The 24,974-nt window shown below is 40.7% G+C and overlaps 1 protein-coding gene across 5 annotated transcripts in view; it reads left to right on the forward strand.

The window, feature by feature from the left end:
• Positions 1 to 2,280: 2,280 nt before the first annotated feature.
• fndc3a (fibronectin type III domain containing 3A) overlaps positions 2,281 to 24,974 on the forward strand; it is a 45,126-nt gene continuing 22,432 nt past the window's right edge. Inside the window, exons 1-4 of one of the 5 annotated variants that reach the window (XM_051396635.1) lie at positions 2,281 to 2,299; positions 2,813 to 2,911; positions 5,983 to 6,126; positions 17,887 to 17,962. In XM_051396635.1, the coding sequence (XP_051252595.1) occupies positions 6,016 to 6,126; positions 17,887 to 17,962 (187 nt within the window). In that variant the 5' untranslated portion in view covers positions 2,281 to 2,299; positions 2,813 to 2,911; positions 5,983 to 6,015. Of the gene's footprint in view, positions 2,300 to 2,452; positions 2,699 to 2,812; positions 2,912 to 5,982; positions 6,127 to 14,931; positions 15,738 to 17,886; positions 17,963 to 24,974 lie in introns of those variants that run through there. The other 4 variants (XM_051396631.1, XM_051396632.1, XM_051396634.1 and 1 more) reach the window with 4 other exon arrangements.

Here is a 24,974-nt window from a genome sequence, read left to right on the forward strand (position 1 = left end):
AACGTCGGAGCTGGGGACTTCTCCTGTTTATTAAAGGTGTCGAAGGCTTTTCTCAGCAGGAGTCTATACCATTAGCTATTTATTAGTAATAGACTTTGTTTTTAGGCAGTTCTTTGCTTAAAAAAAAGTGCTAAACAAATATATATGCTATTGTCGTTTTTTTTTTTCATTAAAAACTATCCAATAATTTTGCATTGTTCACTTTAAATATTAATTTAGTTGTAAATCCATAAACAAACATCTAGAAGTACAAGTAAGCAACGTTTTTGTAATTAATATTGACATTTGTAAAGTACCTGATTGACTGATTGATTGTTTAGGAAGAAATAAAAACAACCTTGTTTACTCTAATTATGGCAAGATGTGTAACCTTTTGGATGATGAGTGTATTGGATATGGTGTGTGCAACTTGTTTTCATTTGTTTATACTTGTTTTGTAGGCTATGTAGCATCATAACACTTACACTACACTAAACCTAATTTAACTTGGACACATCATGTAAAAACAATATGTAGGGCCTACATCTGTTCTGTTTGTATTTCCTCAGGTGCATCTGGTGCAAGTGGTACTTTAATGGCTATTTATCTCTATATTATATCTATGTTACATTCTCTATTACTATTTTTCTATTAAAATGTCTTTGTGTATTTTCCCCATAGCCATCCTCTCTTCTTTGTACTGAAGTCACCTTGATTTCTGGTTTTGTTTTGCTCAATACAATATTACACTATCTGTTTATAACTTGTTTATAACACTTAAGGCTGATTCATCTCTGCTGGTCCCTTGGTCCTCAACACTTCGTTGGTGTTCCTTGATATTCCTCTATGGACTCTTCTTACTGTAAGTTGCAGGGGGAAAAAAGCAAAGGCAAACTAGGAAAACATCAGGAAATAGAGCGTTGTTTGTATTTTTATCAGTTTTGTAGAAGAGAGACTACGTTCTTTTCTATTTCCTCCTTCACTGACTACTTTGGCAGAAACAGCACAGTATGCCAGTCCAGCAGATGGAGCCATGGATAGCCTTCTCTTAGTGCATATCAATGTATGACACATTGCACTTGTTTGTGCCAAAGCTTTACAGACCCTCATTTGACATGCTCTTATTTTGTTTGAAGATCTGGAAATCATCCGTGTTGCTAAATTTAATGTGTGCCTGAAAATAAACTGTGAGGTAATTCATTCATTTTCAGTTTCTATTTTTTATGTTCACCTGTAGCTGGATACATGGTAGTTCAGTATATTACAGACTTATTTTTTGGGTAAAATAAAATCATGTAATTTAATGATTTAATTCATTTTAATACTATCCCTTAATATGTTGTTTTCCTATCCAAATAACTGTCATTTTGCACATGTTAAAGTTGAGGTTCTACCTATTTATCTTTTTTATCTTTTCTGCCTCAAGTATTTTATTCTATTGTATTTTTATTGTATTTAAATGTACCTGGCTGCTATGACGACCCGATTTCCCTTCGCGGATTAATAAAGTCTATCTATCTGTCTATCTATCTATCTATCTATCTATCTATCTATCTTAGACAGATCTTTGTTGTGTTAAAGTGTCTTTAAGTGTAAGTTAAAGTTTGGCACAAGTGCAGTGTCATGAAATGTGAAGTACTTCACACAGCAAATAACTGCTAGAGTGAATTTCTGGATTGGGATTGATTGATTGTCAAACCTCAATATCAAGTTCCTGAGACTTAATAATCAGGATGTAAAGCCATAGAAAGTCTATCATTACACACCACACATGGAAAACAGTAGAATTTCATATAAGATAGATATTTAGATTAACTGTGTATTGAATATGTTAATACTAACGGGTAGAGGCAGTAATTAGACAATACTTATATAAAATATCTGTCATATTTTGACCATCACAGACTTATTATCAAAGTGACAAGACGTAGTCGGAGTGATAAGGGGATATTTGATCATTTCTTTCAAAAGGTATGTGGAAAATATATGTATTTTATAATGTATTTATTTTCAGTTTACATATAACACACACTTCTTATTCCTGTAGTGTAATGGTACCCTTTAAAGGCGCTATGATGCTGTTAAGGTGGATCGGAAATGACCAGAAAGAGGCTGGTCACGGTTCATCGTTGTCTGGGTATATCTGTGGCTCGGCAGGGCGAAGCTGAGCCCTAACCCGGAGCCTGGCAAGGTCCCATACACGTGAAACAAATGTGCTGTTTCCCTTTCAACACATTCACATGATTCTCTGCCAACGTGTTGGTGGACAAACCGATCACAGACACGTCAACCTTAAGGTCTTCCTTAAAATAATGCAAATGTAGGTGGATAGATTAAGTTTATATAACTGCACTATACACATATAACGTCCACGATACTGAAAATAATAATAATAATCAAACAACGTGACAATATTATAAATGTTTCTCTTCGCTATCTTGGAATTTGGGATTCGTCATGATTTGCTGTAATACGCATGCGCACAGAGCCCTGTAAGCGATGGCGAAATTCCTGACTTTTATGCGAGGAGCAGGGTTGTATGGAAAGTTATCTCGATAAAATTGCCAATTAGGCTCTCGTTATCGATACTTGGCACCGCCACTGTCGCTCGCCAGTCACTTCGGTGTGTTTTCGGTGCAGTCGGCGCGGACGATCGTCGTTCATACAACGAGTAAAGCCCATCTTCATCTCGCTAACTATTAGCTAAGGTAGCATTAAGGTAGCTAACGCTAGCATGTCACATTGCGCCGTGTTTATTTAGGGAGCTCGCAAGTTATCCGCCTCGGCTGATTATTTTTTGTTGTTGTTGTTGTTGTTGTTGTTGTTGTTGCAGAAAGTAGCAGGTCGTCGGACGCTCGCTGACGTTAAACATTTGGGGGAAGAGCTGCGGAGGAATCATCACTGTGCTGCTGCTGCTGTGCCGACTGACTGAGTGAGTAACGTGAAAGCTGTGCTACTGCTAATAACTGGCTCTGCTTGACAGTCCACCGTGCATTAAGTGTGCCGACTTGAAGTAAAGTCCAAGGTTTATTCGTTCGGTAATGTGGCTCATTCCTGTGTTAATGTGGCAGTCAGATAACCACACAGCTGTGACATACACACACAGAGTAAACAATAGTCTGTGGCTGCAGGGCGACTAAGCTAGCTGGTTAATATTGGTAATGTGACATGGTAATATGTTACCGAGTTAATGTCGGTAGACGGGGTAACAATAACGTTGAGTCAGGCAGGGATAGGGTTAGCTGAGGTGACGGTAAGTCACATACGTGAGCTAAATTGGAAACCCAGCTGTTAACGTTGCACCGTGTTTGAGCGGATCTGCTGGGCTTCCAGCAAAAAGCACACATAAGGTTCAAAACCAGGATTCATTTAATCGTTATACAAGACGGACCAAGACATGATAGGAATATGTGAAGACTTCTTTTTTTTTCTTTTTTTTCCCCCAGGGCTGCACAATTAATCGCAATATTATCCAAATCACAAGAACCTGCAGTTTTTTTTCACTATAGGTAAAATGTGGGACAAACAGCATTATAATGAAGTACTGTACTGCTGCAGAGAAAGACAGTGGTGTTATTGTTTGCTTGGTACAGACCCCAACAAATGTCACACGGTGAAAAGTGATAATTTAATTTGTGATACAGAAATGATCATTCCCAGTAATCTTGAACCATATCGCAATATCTGTTCAATTTATGGCAATATGATGGGTTTTACCACATCGTGCAGCCCTATTTTTCTCCCCCTTATCGTTATCATGACTTTCTCTATGCTATGTTTGTGCTAATATTTAACAATGAGTACTGAACAGAAATGTTGGCTGTTATCCTAGTCATTCAGGGTGTCACCCCCCCACACACACACCAAAAACTGTAACTGAAAAACAGCTGTTGTGTCATTATGAATGCTCTCTTAGACATAGTCAAATATGATGCACAGTAAGGGCAACAACAGCTGTTGCCCCAATTTCGATATAGAACTAATGTTTATTGTGCTGCAACAGGAAAGGCTGTGCACAGGATATAGTGTAATTCAACCACAAGGGTCAGCTGCTGTTTTTGCTGTTTTTTTTTTTTAATGCACGATTGTGGTGATTTTTGTGATCATTATCAACAACATTTATAGCCACATCTTTTCCTAAAGAAGGCATAGGACCAAAGAGGGGAAAGCACCTACACTATGTGTTCATATTTTAGCACAAGTAACAGGCAGTCATGCATCCTCCGCTGTTAACTCCCAATTACTATATATAATTATATAGTATACAATCTATACACTCTATTAGATAGGTGCATACATAGATAGATACTGTTCTTTATTTTTCCCTGAGGGAAATTTACAATCACCTATTCGCATCATATTTGTAAAATGAATTGAATTAACTCTTAATTATTCATTTCCTGTGTGAGAATAGATTGTCATTTGGGTGTTGATCAAGTGTGTGAAACGTGGCTGGTCAGTGGCAAATGTAAAGAAGAAAAGATCAGGGGTTTTTGTTACTTCTCCTTCCACTGACCCCTCAGTAGCTGTTCTTCACAAATAATTTCAAACTTGGATAAACATGTATTTACCTGTAATTGTCTTGTGTTATAAAGTTATGTATGCTTGCAGTGATCAACTTGAAGGCCCAGTGAAGGAGCCTGCCATCATCTAAAGCCTGCTAGTGATACTAGGCTAATCTCATGTCGGTTCTCTGCTGCAGCAATAGTTCGCTCAAACCCAGTTCATTGACCATCACACTGTAAACTGACTTTGTTGTTAAGCTTAAGGAGGGGAGGGGCTAAAGCTAACAGATAAGCCAGATCACTGTGAGGTTTAGGGGCGCATGCGCTAGATTGTAATTAGGTTCAAGGACACATGTTACATTTCTCCCATGGTGTTCTGTTGTTTTTTTTTTTTTGACAGAATTGTTGTTAGCCATGTAAGCATTTTGCAGGTATTTTCACTAGGGGTCAGTCCTCAGTGTGGCCCTGTTACTTATTACTCTTATTTCATTGCTTTATCTTAAAACAAACCACATCTTCCCAGGATACAGTCCTTCTTGATTTGATTTATTGTTGTAAATACATAAACTTAGTTTGCATCACCTAAACAAGAATTGAGATAGACACACAGAGAGCTCATTTGCCAATGCTTCTTGATAAGCTCTCCCTCACTAGCTTCAGGTAAGCTTCCTTTTGAGTATATCTTGGCTCATGGCTTGCTATTTGATTTTATAATTTCATATGGACTATACAAGTTCCTTTTTAAATGGAGCAGGCAATATGCAGCAGAGACAAGGACCAAACAGGGCACAGATAAGAGTGACTTTTATCTACATAGCATGTTTATATTCTATAAAAGAAAATGCATCTCATAAACCCTATCTTCGGTCTGTGATCAGGCCTGATTAGATTAAATGGGACAGCTGCCCTAACCTGGCCACTCATCGATGCCATCAGAAAAAAATATCTCAGAGTCAGCAACTGGGCCGCTGGGCCAGAAAAGGCTGCCAGTGCATGACTGGCGGTGGAAAACAATTGGTAGGTTTGGAAATAAATTATGATGCGTGTCAAATTTCCACTCAGTCCCGTTCAGCTTGTCACTATGTCTTTACTGGAAACAGTTGCACATGTGTGATGTCAGTGTATGCTAGAGAATGCAGAAATCACTCATTCAAATAATTTTTTTCCTTTAATATCATCATAAAATGCTAAAAAAAAAAAAAAAAACATCTTTAGAAACTGATAAAGATATTTCATAGTGATCAATATGATTCTGTAGTATAATATTTTACACACGTCTACTTCATATCCAAAGCAGTCACGTGCCAACATTGTACAAATGTAGATAATGGTGTGCTCATGCTTTACACTGGGACAGGGGGTAGAGAAGCCACATCCTGTGGGCATTCTGTGTAAATGTGGTTTTCTAATGACTGGTTGGATGACTCAATATGATGATACCACAGATCTTTGTGGTATCCTTTGTACTTTTCCATTGATCCCCCTGTCTTTCTTACAGGTGTACCTCTTCAGTGGTGTGAATGAGGGAGACATGGCAGACCACACCCCACCTCTGGAGTCCGGCCAGCTTCTCAGCCCTGAACTCCCAATCCTGGCCTCGCCACCCCCCCAAGCCATGGTCAACGGGGACGGCCCCCAGCAGGTACACTCAGACCCTTCTGCCCTCATGTCTCTCTGCTAGAAGTTACACTTAATCAAGTCTGTTATTCCCAAATTGACTTTAAGCAATCTGCCTTGTAATTACAGTTGAAGGGATTTGTTGGAAGTACTTCCTCTGGCTTATTTTGTCTGTTGTTGGCCATAAGTCTTTGCAAAACAAAGGCATAATGGCATACGGTAGCTTTTTGTCCTTGTCACAAATAATAAAATAATAATAACAGTAGACTGCTTTGCAAAGCCAGAATATACATGCATGAAGATAAATGAAATGCACTACATTCATGGACTTTGGAAATTTTATCAGGTACACTTAAAGCACTTGAGCACTTACTTAAGTGGTAACACTAGAGGCAGCGATATAGTGTGTGGTTTGACCAGCACAGTGGGGAGGCACTAATGTGGTATTCAGCCTGATATGTAGTCCAGCAGAAGCAGGAGCCAGTGTGTCATACAATAATGAATCCAAAAGCTGTCTGAAGCCCTGCACGTAGAGTTGTTCAGTGACAATAGTGAAATAACACATTACTGTGAGAAGTGGTTTAATCTCTTTTTAAATAATTGATTTTTTATTTACCTTACTTACCTTACCTTGACTACTAGTTTAATAGTCAAGATTACAATATCTCAAACCTAGCTGTATGTTCAATTTAAAAAAAAAAAAAAAAAAGAATCACTCCATTGTATAGATAGCATAGAGTATCTACCTCTTGTGAAACCTGGTGCGTTTGGTAGCTTGTTTCAGGTGCTAAACAAAATATGCAGATTTCGGTTCTTACTCAGATAAGTATTGAAACAACCCTAACGGAATTGTTGTCAGGTTTCTTCAGCTGCTCATGGGACCTATTTCATAGGCAACAGGTGTTTGTTAGCTGTGAACCACATCTCTTTTGGTTGTGATAGTGGCCTTTGCTGTGTGTGCAAAGAATATGGGGTGATATCCCCCACCATCTCTTGTCAGTGTCAGAGTGAGACTGAGTGGCCCTGACAAGCCTGGGTGATTTCCCTGTCATTTTGATGGTCATCAGTTCGATTTGCTTAAGTTTCCGTGACTTCCTGGGGGATGGCACGGAACCCACAGTGATATCCTTTCCGTCATTTCCTCGGTCTTATGCAGTTTGTCCAGATAAGACTCGCTAATATTAGCGCTGCCCTGTAAACATGCCTTTCCAGCCATCATGTCATTTTCCACAGTGGAAAAACCCTCACCTGAATCAGGCTTTGTTCACGTACAGATCACATTTTGCTGGTTGTGTTGAGCTGTGAGGATGTTGTTCTCATGGAATTCAGTTACCTTACCACGTGCCACAAAGGTTACCTGATTACCTGTACATGTCCCCTGGCAGTGTTTACAGTGTTTTATGAGAGCTAGAGGAATAAAATGCTGCTGTCCCTTCCTAGCTTACACCATTACCACCCTGCTGCTCATACCAATTTGAGACACTGCATGTTCATGATTGCTGAAATGTACTGAAATGTGTTTCTATGAGGAGGAATAACAAGTATCAGATAACACGGACCAGTGTGTGCTGTGTTTTTCAAACTACATCATGATGTGTATGCATTAGAGGTATTTTGTTTATCCCTCTCAGCCATATCAATACCCAGTATGGTGTACAATTAGATACAGAAATAATTCATCGACATTGAGATAAGATTTAATATGATTTGATTTTATGGGAAATAAATTATGAGTTTGAATGACAATGGAAAAATAGCAAAAGTCTTAAGGTCTCATTTTAACCATAAACACGATAATAACAAACAATGGGCAGTTAGACGTGAGGCAACTTTTTGGACAGTGCCCATTACGTATGAATTTTCACTGAAATGCTGCCAGATCAGGATGTTGTGCACTTTGGTTTCAGGGTCAGTATCATCCATCTGTAGCCATCATTTTCAACAATGCTATATGGGTGCATGTCCTTGCAAATCAAATGGTTTATAACTTCAGTTATTGCCTTTTGAGCTGGGTGTGAGTGTGTAGTTACTAATCCTAGCATTGTTAGCTCGCCTCGTATTGACTTCTTGAAACCTCCTGAAATTGATATTCAGGGCAGCATAATAGAGAATCGAGCAGTAAAGTTATGGAGTGCCAAAATATTAAAAAAGTATTTTATGGCTGTTTCACGTTTCACATGTTTCTGCTGTTTTTTTGACTTCACTGCTTTTTGCAGAATCTGATGAACTCTGAAACTTTGTACCTATGGCTGGCTGGGCTGTTGTATACTGTGCAGGCTATTATTTTGATGTGCGTGGGATTTGTTTATTTTGTTTTGCTGGATTATACACACAAGCATACATACTGGAGGTTCAGGAGCACAGAACGAATTGCGATTTCTCCTAACTGGGGTTTTGACATCTGTATTGTACTTTCTCATACATATTGGTTCCTCTTTTCACATCTATCTTCACAGTGATTGTGATTGTTTAGGCTAGACCTTTTCATTGCTGTTACTGTTACTCTCATTAGAAACTGGCACTAAATACAGTGCTTTCTCCTATTAAGGGAGTTTTTAGTAACTCGTGAAAGCACATATGGCAAGGGAGATTTGATGGGAATTAATAAACTAATTTCATGGTGTCAGAGTCTTGACTGCTGATCCTGATGCAAAAAAAAAAAAAGACATACATTTTGCATGATTTGATGTGAGGCTTTTCTTTTTGTTTGAGTGTTGCTGTGAATAAGATGTATCTAATGTGCGTTGTGTGTCTGAGGAGGTGTGTAAATATCATGACAGCTGCAGAGTGAGGAGCAGGAACCACTGGAGGGGTCTGGGCCCTGACAGAGCGAGGCAGGACTGTGGTGACAGTGAAGAGGATTCACAGCGATGGCTGACCCCTCTGTTTCTGACCTTTAGTTGGAGAAGCTGCAAGGACACCTTATTTTTTGTTCTTGGTTTCTTTATCCCAGTCTTGGCTTGGTATTAACGCTCTGTTGGACCAATTATTGTGAGTCAGAGAGGAAGCTGTTGTCTTGGGGTCATTACCTGAGATGATTCCTTTTTAGAGATGACTTTGGCTACAGTATGATTCACTGCTTCCATCCATTTAAGCCCCCCTCCCCTCCAAGTTTTTCCTGCTCTTGCCGTTTGGTTTGTAGCTAAATTTGTAACAGATGAATCAGTCTGTTTCTGTCAATGTTTAAGCTCAGCTAATGGCTTATGTACTTAGCTGTTGTCTGTACCGATGGGTTTCTTCCATTTTGTTCATTAGGCCACTCTTTTTCATTAGACCTGCCATTTAATGTTTTCGTGTTCTTTGTGCATTTGTTTTTTATGTTCTTGTGTTTTGATGGTTTTCGGGTCTGTGTTTGCAACCTCACAGACTGTAAGTGATAAAAAACACCTTTGAGGACATTTTGATGAGCAGTTAGTAGAAATGGTTCAGTGGCAGTAACTCTCACTCCTCTGAATAAATTCTTGCTGTGCAGTTCCTGCCAAACCCTTACCTAGGAATCATCCAACCTTTCGAGAAATGTATATAATTACAAGATCTTTCAAGACAGCGTAGCACTTTTGAGGCATCAGCTTAGAAAGAACAGTGAAAGAAGGAATAGGTATTTTGTTTTATAATTGCTCTGAATTGCCTTTCTCTTCTAATCGTGTTGTTTTTTGTTTTTTTATCCTATGACATTAGCTGAGATTTAAAAAAAATCAAGAACCTACTGTTTGCTCTGTCTGTGTGAGAGAACACTTAGCATTAATTAGTAACTACACAAATTGAACAGGGAGCACACAGCCATGAGTGTGTGGTCTGCTTGTGGCTACGTGCCATGCGTGGGCTAATGTTACTGTGGGATAGTGAGACCTCACTCCCGACTCAGCCGTCTTTGGTGCTGGCCTTGTATGCTATAGCCAGACACAGGAGACAGGGCCTTGGAAATGTGCCCCTCACAAGTTGCCAGAGGGCTTGAGATGTTGTGACAAAATTGCAACCCACTCTCCTTGTCTCTTGGTCAGCCACTGAATCATCTGTGAAGATGGGGGTGAGCCCACTATTTGTCAGCTATCGAGAGGAGGTGGACAGTGCGTGACTCAGCAATATTTAGGACACTTTCTTCTAAGCCAGTGAGACAAACCATACGATTATTACTGCACCAATATTCAGAACAGACTCAGATACTGAATATTTTCTCAAGTACGTCAGTCAGTACAAATACTGAACTGATGTAGCTATTTCACCTTCGGGGCATGTCTATCAAGTCAATTTACATACAGGAGCAACACACACATATATTCTGGCAACAGCAACAGCAAAGCTAACGCAGAAGTTCCACAAAAAGCAACACGAACAGTTATCGGCATCCAACCTGCTACTCTCATTATTTAGCTGGCTTCAAACAAGGCTTAACGTTCACACAGTTATCTTGACCGTTCCTCAATATTACAAAATGAGTCCTACTTAGCCTGTGGGAGTATGCTAGCCACGTTAGCCACACAACATGCTAACGCCAAGTTTGACAGGTTAACCTACAAACAATCTCTAAAACATGGCAAAAACTTTGAGCTTTCAGGTTTGAAGTTAGGTCACGGACAGACTTTATCCACTCAGCTCTTCTTCTCCTCTGAGGCTGGGGGCCAATACAGAGATTTGTGCTGGGTCTTTGACATGGTGTTAATTCATTTGGAGCCGAGTAAATGTTCAGTAAGTTCGACCTAGAAGTAATTAGTCTGGGTGAGTTCAAAGTTGTGAAAGGGGGGGGGGCAGGTTTGACTTCCTGCCTTATAGTCTATTAAGCCATATGATTGTTAAAATCACATTAGTAAAATATATTTGAACGTTATATCTATAGTATATGGTATTTCTAGCACAATATAGCCTATCACTCATATTACAAATATAATACATCAGGTCTGCATATGTCCCTCTTGCCCCTGAAAATAATGGACTAAGAAACACTTTGAACTGAACCGACCACAAAACTTAAATGTTTTGTTTGTTTAAAATGCTATTTTAAGTAATAATCATAGAAACCTGGGAGAAAACGTCTCCAGGTCTGCTCAAAAAAAAAAAAAGGACCTTTGCCAAGAGGCTGACTTGGAACCCAAGAAAGCTCTGACAAAAGTACAAAGTACCTTAGCTATGATGAGAAATTCCTCTGGAAGGACTACACTCAGTACAGCACTTCACAAGTCTGGGCTCTGCTGTTGGGGAGCCAGATGGAAGGTACTCCTGGGGAGAAACAAAACACATGACAGCATGCCTGGGGTTGGGAGAAATTAATGTGAAATTTTCAGAGGGCATGAGCCAAAAGATAATGTGGTCTGATTGAACAAAAATGAATAGTTCAGCTGTAGTGGAGATCTCTGTATCAGGACTACCACATCACCTATCTAACACCAGCTCCACTGTGAAGGATGGTGGTGGCAGCATCAGGCTGTGGGATACTTTTTTTTTTAACATTTCTTTTAATAGTAGATATCGAAGGGAACTAAGCCCAGAGCCAAATGCAGGCCAAATCATGAGTAAAATGCTCTTCATAGTGGCATTGTAATTTATTTTGATGCTGATTTAGCAGAGCAGTGATCCTAACCATACACCCAGATCAATACCGGAATGACTTCAGTCCTGCATTGGCCCTATAATAAATCATATTTCAAATGAGCTGAATTAAGTTTTTAGAAAGAAGCGGAGACGTGACAAAGTACAGCTGTATCAGACTAATGTAGGCATAGTAGGTGCTTATAAAGACGTTCATGTCAGTGGTTGAATAGTTATTGGGGGGAAAGAAACGTATTAAAAAAAACTGATGTCAGCAGCAATTAGTGTCAAACTATGCAGATATTGTTCAACTGAAGTCTGCTTTGTCTGTGGAAGCACTTATGTACAATGGTATCACTCGAATACTGTGCCAATGTAATAACTAATGCTATATAGTGTTTATCATTCCAGATATGCAGTTCATGACTTATCAACAGGTCAGACTCTTAAAATGGAGCATTAATGACATTTGTGTTATTTAATTTTTCTTGTTAACAATATGCCATTATTATTATTATTATTATTGTCCATTAACTGTTACAGTAAGAATTGTACAGAACTGATGAGCTACCATTAAAAGTTTAACATTTTCAGGATAAATGTAAAAACATATAATTTTCTAAATATTTTTAGTTTTTCCCTGCTGCACTGAAAACATACCAAAACGTGACTCCAAAACCGAGCTACATACCATAATGTGAATAATGTGTACCGTTAAACTCCTACCCATCATGCAACGTTTCCAAGGAAACCTGGAGGGTGGAGGATCATCAAATTGCCTTGAATTATCATTGCACACGTAAGCGTATGCCATCAGCTTCAGGGAGACTGCGTTAGTTCCTGGCCAGTTCCGACACTGGCAGGCTTTTCCCTGTGTCATTTGGCTCCTGTTTCCTGTCCGCCCAGCTGCTATGTCACATCAACGCACAGTAAACAATTAAGAGGAACAAATAGTGAGAAACCTGAACTGAGTCACCGACGGCTGAGAAACGTCAGAGCTAACAGCCATGAACACACAGAGCAGAGCCCATTCTCCTGGGTAATAAAACACAGCAGTGGCCACCTGTGTGACAGCCTGTGCTAATTGATCCACACTCTCTTTGCACAGGGTTACATACATGGACGCAAATCTTTACAATGGTGGGAACAAGATATACTATTTAACTTTTGGACATATTGTTCTATGGATATGTGTGTCATTGTTTCTGTTCTCTTAATGCATGGTTTCTTCCATCTAGTGCTTTGTTAAAAAGATCCTCCCTGTTGTGAATGTGACCAGGAAACCATTGCACATTACAGTGCTTAGTCATCTGTGTGAAAAGTAACCTTTGCAGTATCCTAGCACTATTTCAGAGTCTATCCACTTTCAAATGAAGCCATCGCACAGTTGGTTTGTGATGGCAGCTACACATTAAGTGATACATTCATTCTGTAGCAGAGCTTGAGTGTATTTTACATTAGCACTGTAAATTACCAATTCCTTATTTCCTTAGAGCTGAGCTTCAAGGGACGTAAGAGCTTGGTTTGTGTATGGATAAGGATACCTGTGATTGGCAGTTGCCTCAAGCAAGTGTAGTTATCAGAAGATAACTTGACTAAAAATGTATTAATCTTTTACTATGTCCTTTTGTTATTTTGCAGTGTAGTTTTTTTGGGCTGAATATGTTGTAGACAATGCTACTTTGAGACTTGGAAAACTAGAGGTTTTGCCTCTGTTTAATGGCTGACATTGATGTAATAGTATGAGGCAATCTTGAAATCCAAAGATAAAAACTGTAGTGAAGAGAATATTACCAGTCTAAGCATACATTATGGAATATGCCTGGAAATATCATAGTAACCTGTCCATATTCTAAACCAAAAAACACTAATACCATTACATCAAAGCTCAGCTCAGTGTCTACTTCTAGTACAGCACAATGATATGCAGTTGTAACTTTAAAAGAAAAAAAATGCTAACAACCTTTTGGCCAAGACGTGATTGGCAGCAAGGAATAAAATTGCAGCAAGTTGCTTGTTTTGGTAGTTAGAGCTATCGCGATAACCACAATAATGAAATAATTGGAGTGGCAAGCCACCGCCCCAACCTCACCTGACGTCACATCATCACGCCATGTTTAGTATTTGTTTTTTATGATGAGAAAGCATCCCAGAACGGCAGAGGCGCTGTTGCTGAAATGCAATGCTACTCATTAATCCTCAAATTACAGCCAATGATTACAGTAGCCCACGAGAGAAAGTTGCGTAGCTTACGCCTTACTCGCTCTGAAAAAGACACCAGCAGTCTTTTGAGTAGAAAATGCCGACTGGTCCCCTAATTTTCCCAGTTTGAGGCATTTGCGTGTTTCTGCTCGCCAGTATTTTGGTTTAACATGTGACCCTGTTAACTGCTGACGTTCACCCTAATATTTTAACCAACTGGTGACTTTTTTTCACTGAAATTTGAATAAAGTTGCAACATGTATTTAGATATATCGATACTTAAATCAGCCAAAAGGGGGCGCTATCCTCAATAACTGTGATTTGGTCCATAAATCCTTGATTGTAGTTGGAAAAAACCCCATAACCTTATTTAATAGACTTTCAGCGTTAGAGATTGTTAATTTGATCAATGCAGAATTTTAAAAACCTATTACTGTGTGCTGCAAGTGTTTTGTTTGTTTTTCTTACCATTCTTCTTCCAAAATTAATCTCTGCTTCATATTTCCCTAAAGTCATCTTAATTCATAAGCCTATTGTACTTAGTCATTGATCGTGGCTACAAGCTGCTTTATTTATCTAATTCCTTAAATCCTGCCCTTTTTCATTTTACGGAGCAAAATGAACCGTACAATGTCATTTTGCCGAGGACGTGCCATAGGTGTTCCCTCTGCGTAGCAGTATCAGTGACGCAGAGTATCTCTTAACTTGGCACATGCTGATCAAGTGATCAGTGTCACTGTCGCTTTAAGAAATGATCCATTTAGAATGAATGAGGACAGATGTTACAGAAGCAGTGAATACTTGCAAGCTCTGTTTATTGTGTCGTTGTACAAATACTGTCTCTGTTTTGACTATCAGTGGGCTGCTTTGTGATCTTTGAAGACAGTAGAGAACTCGAGGGTGCAATTGTCGCCAGCGCTGGACCGCTGCAATTGAACTCCCACCACCTCATCTCCTCTCACATCGATCGGAGTATTAAGAGAGGTTGCATGGCATGTCGCTCTGTGAATGGGAGAGAGAGCCATAGAGAGTATGAGGGGGAGGGAGAGAAGGGAGGGAGGGAGGGAGGGAGGGAGGGAGAGGGACTGTAGCGTAGTCGTATATGTCAGCCTCAGAAGCTGCGTGGGTCGCTCAGCTCCCTCACGCCATTGTTGTTGTTGTGAAAAAAGGCAGAACAAAGGACTCCCCACGCTATGGAACCCTTATACCTTTGCCGGCTCCGCTGTGCTATGATCACACCCTGATGGAATGCTATTGAAATTAACCGTATTAAGAAGCACAGCAGGCGTTAACTGAGCTGGCACACAGTCAGTGACAGAGGCAAGGAGGAAACTGAATAGCAAACTGAGGCATCATCCAGTCCTTCTCATATTTTTGGTCTTGTTTTCTTGGGTTCATCCGCCTCCTTTTCCGGAGAGTGGCCACTGCTGATAAGGTTTCAATCCCTTCTCTGAAGGTTTGGCGCGGACATCGCTGTGGTTTATTTGTTGAAGGGGTTGCTGTGGATACTGACGGTAGGGAGGCTGCACTGGAGCCAGAGGCAAGAGTGAGCAAGCTGCCTGCTGCAGAGAGTGCCGCTATGGAGCAGATGAGGCTGAACCAGGCTAAGCAAACATGAGATTCACGCCACACTTTCTGTGAAGGCTACATCCAGCGCAAGAGACTAAGCCCCATCCGCCTACATAGCTCCCGCTGCTCTCCTCGCCTCTCGCCAGTTTCTTCCTGGATTTTGTGCGGGAGTTGATGGAAGTGGAGGGTGTAAAGGATCAGCCCAGCCAGATGTGTTAGCATCGCAGGTCATGTGATTTCTCATGAGGGTTGGGTGAAGTGGTGGAGGGTCTGGTAGACCCTGGAGCATCTGTGACTGCGTGAATAGCGAGGCCTGAATGAGAAAAAGCAATGCGGGCAACAGTAAGTAGCAGTCAGATAAAAATGTCCTTCCTTTTGATTTTATGAACATGCAATGAATGTCTCAGTATTGGTTTCAAATGTAACTCCCAGTGTTAAGATTAAATTAGAAAAGGGAGTCCAAGGAGGGGTGTTTGTTTCGCACAGAAGGGGGTGGACAACAAACATACACATTCACCCGACTGTGGAGTGCCTAGACTTTGATTCAATTAGACCTCCCTTGCCCCTGCACCCCCCTCCCCCCTCAGCCTCCCACCCTCACCACCACCATCTACACTTGCTGCTGACGCTGCCTGTGTGGGTGTGTATGAACATATGAGCTTCTGTGTGTGGCAGTCAAAGGGCTTTTTCCTCTCCCCGCTGAGCACATGAATGGGAGCAGTGTCAGAGATGGAGGTGCTGATGATGTCTGTGCTCGAAGAGAACCATAGGCAAAGCCCTTTGCCAGGGGAGTGTAGATTCTATGACAGCGACTACCACAAGAGTGAGGTAACTAGCGCCCACACACATTGCCGGGCAACAAAAACCTAGTTCTGGGCGTTCTTTGGGAAGTTAAGAGCGTGATGAATTTGAGAGGATTTAGAGGGAGAAGTTTAATCTGACCTGTTGATTAAGTGAATGGAAAAAAAAAAATGTCTTCAGTTCCGTTAATAGAAAATGAACAAAATAGAATATTTGTCAGAAACGTTTTAAATGGTTTAAAAGGTTGGTTGCTTTCACCTTTCCATGAGGCTTTTCTTGTTCCTTTCTGATCCTCAAGTCTTTAGTGATGACAGTAGCAGCATGACTCAGTGTAGGCTAACAGTGTGTACCTGATATTTCCAACAGTCATGATGAACTCCATGAATGGTATGATATAGTAACAGTTTACAGTTGTTTATGGATGAAGCTTTAGAAAAATGCATTTACAGCATGATAACTCTACAAGGGGAACGTGTTTTTATCCACATTAAAACTAGGTATGGGGAGAAACGATTACAAATAATGATTCCTTGACAATTTCTAATTTATAATATTGACACAATCAGCTTTAGAGATAGAGGCAAGGGCTTCCTGTTTTTTTTTTTTTTTTTTAACCGGTAGGTAACATCTGTTGAATGTTCCTGAATTTACAGGTTATTCTTGCTTTCGTACAGTTGGGGAAAATGATACTGACCCTTGTAAATCCTTGTAATTGAACCTTAAAACATAAAAAAAATTGTTATCAAACACAAAAGTTACAAATTCAACCATTTTATCTCATTGATTTCCAAAATGAGCAGCAGTTTAAATATATTGTCTCGTGACACCCAAACCACAATTTCATGATCTGTAGAATCATTTTACATTTACAATCATTAACATGTACTACTTCCTAGAAACAATCCTAGATTCTATGGATGATATTGTGAGAAATTGACAGTGAACGTTTATGTAGAACATGAGCTTGTGTATGTTCAATTAAACCATTTCACACACACATATTGATGGCTTCAATTGTCCAGGTATTGCACTGGTTAATGGTGTCTTTCTCTTTATAAAAAAAAATCAGTTGAAAGGTTTTCTTTTTTTTTAGAGGTTTAATGATTGTTTATCCCCTCAGACAAATTGAGGACCACAGTCAACACTTGAGAAAGTCTTACCAATGCCTTACATTTCACAGTTTGTCAGCCTTACTCTCAGTTAATTGATCTTGTTGATTTTGTAGCTAATACCTGTTTTGATGTCCTGATAACAATTATTGTGATTTAAAATTAAATTAAAGTGACCTGTCCACCTGTTTGTTTTTTATTGTCAACTGCACATATTTTGGTTGGAACGCTTGTCCCAAAGCAGACAGCTTTGTGTATTTTGGTTGTTTTTGGTGGTGTTATTTCTGTTGCTTGTACCTACCTCTGCCAGTGTCGCCTACATATTAGGCATCACAGAAAATGCTCTAATTGGAGAGATAGGGTATGATTCTTTTTCCAACTATGAGTTTCGTTTGCCAGTATCTTCAGAGTAACACTAAACCGTCAAGACCGTTTGGTGCTTTGCATGGTAATTTGACGGGACACTTTATGATGATTTGTACAATTCCAGAGCAACTTTAGTTTAAACATGCTGACATGTTGTACAAGTTGTCCACGTACAAAAAGGGCTCTAGATGAAATGTTGCTTTTGTTCTCCACAGGTAATCCTGGTGCAGGTAAACCCAGGTGAGGCCTTCACTATTCGACGAGAGGATGGTCAGTTTCAGTGTATCACAGGTAAGAAAGCTGTTCCGTTATTGCATGCATATCTTTTCAGTAGGCTGTAAAGGTACACAAAATGATGTATGTACCTTGGTTTTTGGGCCACGGTTTGGTACATTTTCAGTATAGAAGGAAAAACAGAACAAATGTGGAAAATAACATTATTTTTCTGTTCAATTCAAAATATTGGACCCATGGTCATTTATTAAACCCTTCGTGTAAGGATAAAAAAAAAAACGCAAATTTCGCCCTTGCAGCACTCGATGTGCTTTTAGTCTGGAAAAAAAATCCCAAAAGCAACAAGAAGAATAATAGAAAGTTCTAGCAGTTCTACCTTAATATGAAGACAGAAGACCTTGCTGTAAGAGATCTAGTGTATTCAGTGGTCAAAGGGCTACTGCTCCAGCAGAGAGTGCTCCAGTGAGCGCAGACAACATATTGTAACTGTGCGAGTTTCAGGACATTGTGACCGCAAGACAAATGCCTTCTTTGCTGCGGTCTTCACAGGGTTGCCGAAAAGCTCCAGGAAATGTATGGCTCATTTAAAATGCTTAGTACTCTGCTTATACCCTGACATCTATGGGAAGCTAAGAGACTTGTCTAAATTGATTACTACAGAAAATCTGGAAAATATAAAGGGCTGGGCAATATGGTTGAAGTGATTATCTCAAAATTAACAAGATTTTCCTAATAGTGACGTATATCACCATAATATGCAATTAAGAAAATAAAATCACATGGAAAGAATCAAACTGATGTTCAGTGCAATATATTTTTCTTTTGTTATGTATAACAATCTCTCCACACGGTGCAGAACATAAACTTATATAACTCAGTTTGTTCTTTTCTTAACTACAGATTTGTTTAGAATCCTTAATTTGGTCATCTGTAAAAAAATGCACACTCATAAAAAGACATATTAGATATTTACACTTTTTCCAGCACAAACGCGGTCTCTTCAAAACTAGAGAGGAGGTCTTCACTGTATATTTGTGTTTGGCTGATTCATAAAATGTACGTGACAATATGTATTTTTTCTTCTCTTCTGAAATTTACTGATCTGTAAGAGGCAAAACATTCAAATGAAAGCTCAGTATATTTGTGCCCCTACGTGTAGAAAATTATGATGAATCGAGGATTTTCTAAAGTCCAATATTGACACCCCAAATATTGTCATCTAATCAGAGAGATTACTAAAGGTTCAGCAAAATCCATGTAGGTGCTTAATTCTGATCACCTCAACAAGTGTTAGATTGTAAGAGGCGTAAGAATAATCGGATTAACAGAGCCAGATTTCTGCTGAACTTCTTTATTCTTTTTTCATATATCACCTCCACCTGGATTCATTCAGCTTTCTTCAGTGTGTTCAGTGAAAAATGGAGGGGGTTGGCCAGGATGCATTGATGTATTTTCCCAGAAATGATAAAAGGATGACAGTCATGTCTCACAGCTCCCAGACTGCTCAATGGCACAATTTCATTTTATGGTTCCAGCCAATATAGAGAAATGTACAGCTTGAAAGAATGCGTTACGAAAATGCTTCAATATTTTTTCGAAGTGAGATGTTTTACAAGAGACACTGAGCTGAGCTTTGATATATATGTACATACAAATGCTCAGTCTGCATAGTAACTAAACAGAAACATAATAGGTACAGGGACGTGCATGTAGAAGATAACAGATTAAAAACAGACACACCAAATGCTGCCTGACCTCAGAAAATGTACTATCACCTTCATTCTTAAATTTAGTAACTAATGTTGCGTGCACATAAATGCATCCACTTTGATTGTTATTGATGTTTTTATTACAATACTTCCCGTAGTACAGAATGTGTCATCATTTTTTCCCCCCCTCATCAGCTTTGCTATCTGAACGCCATTTGGCATGCTGCTCTTACTGTTCAATTTGACAGATGATAAAATGAACTGTGCACCAATAGATATCATAATGTAAAATAAGCATATGGTATAATTACAGTGTGTTAGTAGACAAGTTAGGGCAGAAAGGCGGTGTTTGAGTAAGATGTGTTACACATTCTTATTTGTCCTGATGGCAGTCATTTCCTTTTTCCTCAATTGTTGGTGATTGTGTTGGCTTTGTGACAGCAACAATAAAGTCTGGCTCCAACACGTCGCTGACATTGTGAACGGAAGACAGCTGAAGTAGTTGTAGGAGGTAGAGTTGTGGGGCCATAATTGTAAACGATTATGATAAAATGTAGTTGCCCAGGAAAACATAGATCTGAAAATGATTTGCTTTGTTTATGGCTCGCTCCACGGACATCCCTCCGCATATTGACGTTTCTGTGAAACAGGCGGTTTTTTTTTTCTCTTAAATGTTCAATTTGATTTAATAAATAAAACTAAAGGATGGCAGCATGATAAAGGTTTGTGAGTGAATAATGTTTGCTACCCTTTGTGACCACAGCACACAGGCAAATGACATTTTACCATAAATTCACTGAGCCATGTATAGACCAGTGCTTACTGTCTCACACTGCTATTTCTTGTCTATAGTTTTTGACTATGCATTGTGATGTATATGAATAACAATGGGACAATAGACCTGTGCAATAGGCCTTAGGCATCCAGGTTTAGATGACAAAAGAGCAGAAGCAGTGACATAAAGTGATGCTGCTAAGGCAGGAAGCCATCATACAGTTTGCTCATGCAGGGGCTCTTCTCCCTACTCCTGTCTGACTGAGCTCCCACACCGGCCCCCCATTACGAGCTGAGTAAACCTTCCTAATAGGGAGCGAGCATACATAGTCTCTCCATCAGAGGAGAAACAAAGAGCTGAGAGGTGCCACATAGATCAGTGTGACTGCTACTAACTGGCCTGTCACAGGGTGCACTCATCTCTTGGTGACGTGAATAGAGGGATGACTCACCGCTTGCGGTGCAAGGAGGGAGGAAGAAGAGTGTGTGCGTGCGAGCATGTATGCGCATTTGGTTGGTTGGTTTGGTTTGTTGTGTGTTCGCAACAACAGACTATCCCTGTTCACTTAAGTATCTGTTGTGCCTATGCATGCTTTCACCTTTAACCCTAGTATGTACTGACAGGGACAGAGTGACACAGTTACAGACAGAATGATGTGGTTTACACATTTTTCAGGAATTGCTCCATCTCACACTAATATGTGTATTCAATCATGTATTTTTATCAGCTGGATGTGCGTAATTGCTACGTGTTAGCGCATGACAGCCTGCTTAATACTAACAGACAATCTTGCAAAATACAATTTATAGGAGTCATTTGCCTTTTTAGATATCTGCCTTGGAGGAGGGGCCTTTAGCGAGGGAGGCTATTAGTGTGGCCATTTAGCATCTTCCTGCTCGCTATCCTTCCTTGCCATAAGGGGACTTCTGTTTTCAAGTGGACATGCCCTCATAGCTTCAACCCAGACCCCCAGCGCTCCCTGGATTGGCCTTTCACAGCGTCTGCCACTGTAGATCTGAAGGCTGCATCACTGGCACCAAGTGATAGACCACCTGATAAGCTTGGTGACTGATGAGACAAGTCAGCATCAGGACCATTGGCTTGATTAGATCCACTTCTTTATCTGACTTAGCCTGCTGCTGATTCACATCACTTTGGATGATTCAGTCTCTGGTTGATGGCTGAAAGCACTGTGTAGTTCCACTGGGCTTATTGAGCCTGATAGAGATGTGCCTTCTCCCACCAAAGCCAAGACAGCCATTCTGGCATCTCGACGGGTGGCTAAAGAGTGTGTGTGTGTCTGTGTCTGTGTGTGTGTGTGCACGCACACATTTGTATGTACATGAGTACCCTTGGCTCAGTTTGTAGCCCTGTCGCCAGTATCCTCTGTCCTTTCTCTCTCTGAGGCCGACTGACCAACCAGTAACAACATATCTGTCTACTTGTCCCTTATCTCTGATGCCATAACTGTGACACCTCATCTCATTCCTGATGGTGCTGCAGATGTGCTTGGTCTATTTTCTATCAGAGGGACTTGAGATTGTCATGTCCCCTGTGCCTGAAACTGAGCAGCCCGGACGTGCACTGTTGAACATCTGACACTGCGTGGTGCAGGCGTATCCATACTGTCAATACACAAGTACCGGCTTGAGAGAAATTCTGCTGGAATTTACTTTTAGGAAGCTTTACTGTTGCATTACACATTCCCATTATTTTTCTGTTCAAGACAAGTTTGAGTTTTTAAGATTGCTTGAAAATAGCCCAAGTGTTATCATCAAGTTGAATTGCTTGAGACAGTTAGAGTCCGGTTAGGCTGTGTGATGTGTTGTCCAGCCTTGTTGGAAGGAAAAATATATTTGTGATCTGTCCCTCAGAAGCTATTTGCCCATCCGACAAGCAGTTTTAATGGACTATACTGGCCCCTTTTTAGAAGCCTTGGATTCTGTCCCTAAACTCCAGGGATATTTCTAACTATATGGTCACATTTAAAGATGGTAAAAATCAGCCAAAAATATCAGCAGCGTCACTAGAAAAAGGTATCAACATCAGCTTCAAAAAAACATCTCTCCTTTATTCATCCTACCTCTCATTCTGTTATTTGACACTCTCTCTCCTCCTCCCTTTCCTCATTTCCCACCTGTCTATTTATTTAAAGCCTTCCATTGAGTTTACATTGTGTTTGGCGAGTGGGCGGCAAGGACACAAAACCATCATGCAACATTGAGCTTGCAGTGGTGGGGGGGGGGCTGGTGCAACAGGTATTGTGCTTCCAGTGGGCAGTCCGTTACTTAGCAGGGACAACACAGCATATAAAATGACATGACAGTATCTGTTGGCCTAAAATTAAAACTCATGTGCACAGTTGTGGGGAGGTTGCGTGTTTCCTCACCCCCAGCAACCTCCTGAACAAAAACTCGTCACATATGGTTCACATAATTGGGCCGCAATCATCAGACACATCACACACATTAGCCACATTAGCACATTATTTTTATATCCACCACCTCCCCCACCTAACTCCTCGTACATGTACACAAACATGTGCATGCGGACGCACACACAGGCGCGGTTCATTCACAGCTCCTGCAGTGAGTAGCTCTAAGAATGACTGAGCTTGTGACTCATTCTCCCATTGCTGCGTTGATACCGAGGGGAGGAGGGAGAAAGGGTAAAGAGGATGATAGAAGATGGGGAAAAAAAAAACGTTAGTTAGTTTAGTCCGGGATGGGGTGGTCATAGGAAGGCAATTCCACGTGCACTCAGCTGGGTTTGTGAGGTTAGCCTCTTGTTACAGGGGGAGGCAGTGGTTTTAGAGTGGAATCTTCATATCCCGAACAGAGCCAAATAATGAATTACTTAAAAAAAAAAAAAAAAAAATCCCTTTTCCGTTGGTCTGGCTGAGAGCAGCAGCAGTGTGATGTTCTGTAATAAGCACAAGCGTGAAGGTTACTGATTCCCTCCCCTCCTGTAAACGTCATTCATGCTGGTTGGGGTTGCAGGACCCATGTGGGTAGCTTAAAATATATCAGACTTCAGTTTACTAACACCTAAAAAATAAAAGGGCTATTTCTTATTAAATTGTTCTGTTGTTTACTATACAGCTTCCTCCCTCTGGCTCTGGTTTGCACACAGATCAACACAGAATGCCCCTTTTTTATCCACTTGCTATCCTCCTCCGTGTGCCTGGATTGGCAGTGGTTGATGCTAACCAGCATGTTGTGGAGAAGTAGCCATTCCAAGGACAAGCGTACACATCCGTGGCTTTGTAATTTGCTAATAGAACGCTACACTTATTGCAAATTACTACTTCCTTAATTGATGAAGATCTCTCCTGGCTGTGAGAAAAATGTGCCATGCCTTGCAAAAGGAGAACCATTTGCCACAGTGTCATCACAAAAAAGTCAGTGTTGGGCTTTTAACTTGCAATAAGTACTTTTTGGTTGTATTGACAGTTCAGTACTTAGCTTCTTTCACTTGCTTTGCTGTAATTATTAACCTCTGTCGGTTAGTCTGCTTGCCTTGCCTTTCCTGTCCTCTCTCTCTCTCTCTCCTCTTTATTTGTGGATGGCGACAATTTATTAGCTCTAATTAATAATCAAGCCCGCTCCATCTTTATAGGCTCACAGTTCATCATGTTGCCATTGAGAGCTTATTAAGAGCTCCCATATGAAACCATTCTGTCTCTTTCCTCCTCTCTTGCTGTGTGCTTTACTTGATTTTTACACCCGTCTGTTAATAGCAGCAAGCCTATGTCTAGCTTGTCTTCTCTGCTTCTTTTCATTCTCCGTATCTAATTGAGGGTTCATTTGTACGTCCGATTAAACCTGACAGTTTGCATGGATTGTTGCTGTTATTTCAGAGCCACGTTTGCCAAGTTTCCTGGTTGCAGTATGCCTTAGAAGACCTGCGTGAAGCCCCACTTGAGTTAGTTTGTTATGATCTCTGTCCATTTTAAGACAAGAGGAAACAGGTGGATGCTCCAAGTGGCCCTACCACCCCTGCGCACCTGCGTACGTATGTGTGTGGACATGTGTCTGGCCTTGGATGGGTCTCTCCCTCGGCTTTTTCACCCAACCTGAACAATTATCCCCATCTCCCGGTGGTAACCTCCAGCCTTTCTCTCGACTCAGACACGTCGCACCAGTTGATCCTGTCTGCCTGCCCCAGGAGGAGGGGAGGTGAAGACGGGTTATGTGATGTTGACGGGAGATGATGGTGTTTCCAAAGTGTTGCCTAGCCTCTGTTTACACTGCCAGAACGGGCAGCTTGTTTGTGGCTATTCTTGGCTCAGTGGCAGCCTGCCGTTTTGTGGAGGAGGACTGATGTTTTTCCCGTGGCTGCTTCCTCTGGAAGGCTGGCACTCCACGGCCACGTCAGCACAACCAATGCTCCAGTTGACTCGGGGGGAGGGGAGGGCGAGGGGGATGTGGCCTTTTCTATCTGATCTCTGTCAGCACTCGTGCGTCAGTCTGATGTAAAAGAGTGGGTGTTTTTTTCCCCCCCCATTCTCCACCCTACCTCTCTCTCTCTCTCTCTCTCTCTCTCTCTCTCTCTCTCTCTCTCTCTCTCTCTCTCTCTCTCTCTC

This window comes from Dicentrarchus labrax, unplaced genomic scaffold, assembly GCF_905237075.1.
Source record: "Dicentrarchus labrax unplaced genomic scaffold, dlabrax2021, whole genome shotgun sequence".
Classification (NCBI taxonomy): Eukaryota; Metazoa; Chordata; class Actinopteri; family Moronidae; genus Dicentrarchus; species Dicentrarchus labrax.